This window comes from Kryptolebias marmoratus, linkage group LG15, assembly GCF_001649575.2.
Source record: "Kryptolebias marmoratus isolate JLee-2015 linkage group LG15, ASM164957v2, whole genome shotgun sequence".
Taxonomy (NCBI): domain Eukaryota; kingdom Metazoa; phylum Chordata; class Actinopteri; order Cyprinodontiformes; family Rivulidae; genus Kryptolebias; species Kryptolebias marmoratus.
Genome location: NC_051444.1, coordinates 30,455,661 through 30,456,393, shown reverse-complemented (window position 1 = coordinate 30,456,393; position 733 = coordinate 30,455,661). Strand labels below are relative to the sequence as shown.

The 733-nt window shown below is 39.7% G+C and overlaps 1 protein-coding gene across 2 annotated transcripts in view; it reads left to right on the top strand.

Moving 5' to 3' along the window:
• Positions 1–733, top strand: part of katnb1 (katanin p80 (WD repeat containing) subunit B 1) — a 20,182-nt gene that overhangs the window by 9,972 nt on the left and 9,477 nt on the right. For both annotated transcript variants that reach the window (XM_037979986.1, XM_037979987.1), the window contains exon 8: positions 363–478. In XM_037979986.1, the coding sequence (XP_037835914.1) occupies positions 363–478 (116 nt within the window). The remainder of the gene's footprint in view (positions 1–362; positions 479–733) is intronic.

The following is a 733-nucleotide window of genomic DNA, read 5'->3' as shown; positions in this document are numbered from 1 at the left end:
TTGCTTTTGCCATCAGGAGGTCTTGACAGAAAATGACATGGAATCCAGATTTTTGCACAGCTTTTGGCTTTTAAAGACTATGGTCTTAAACTTTTGATCAGCTGAAAAAATGTTTATTTGCGTATTTATATGAAATTTATATGAAATAAAATGACTTTTTATTTTTAAAACCCATATTCGGTCATTGGGCACCTTTAATTTCCAGACATGTTCATCGCAGCAGGTGCTGAATTACTGCTGCTGTACAGTAATTATGTTGCAGCACGGCTGACATGACGTAAAACCACAGATTGTGCCGGATCAGGAGCTGAGAGCATCAACTCCAATATGACCAATCAAGCTGATGTGTCTCTTTTTTGCAGCTCTGGGACCTGTTTCAAGGAAAAACCATCACAGAGTTCACATCTCACTCTGCAGCTGTAAACAGTGTCCAGTTTCACCCCAATGAGTACCTGCTGGCATCTGGCAGCTCTGACAGGTCCAACCACACACACACACACACACAAAGACTTTCCTTTTCATTTCAGTGTTTATGCTCATCTTACCTGAGCAGTTTTGTGTCCTGTCAAACATTAACATGATTGGCCCATACCAGAGTCAGTCTAAGTCCATTCGAGCCCAAATCAGTCAGTCAGTTTGTTTCTTGTATGTTACTGTTTGTTGATGTCTGTATGTGTGTATAAATGTTTATGATGCTGTATGTGTGTATAAATGTTTATGATGCTGTATGTGT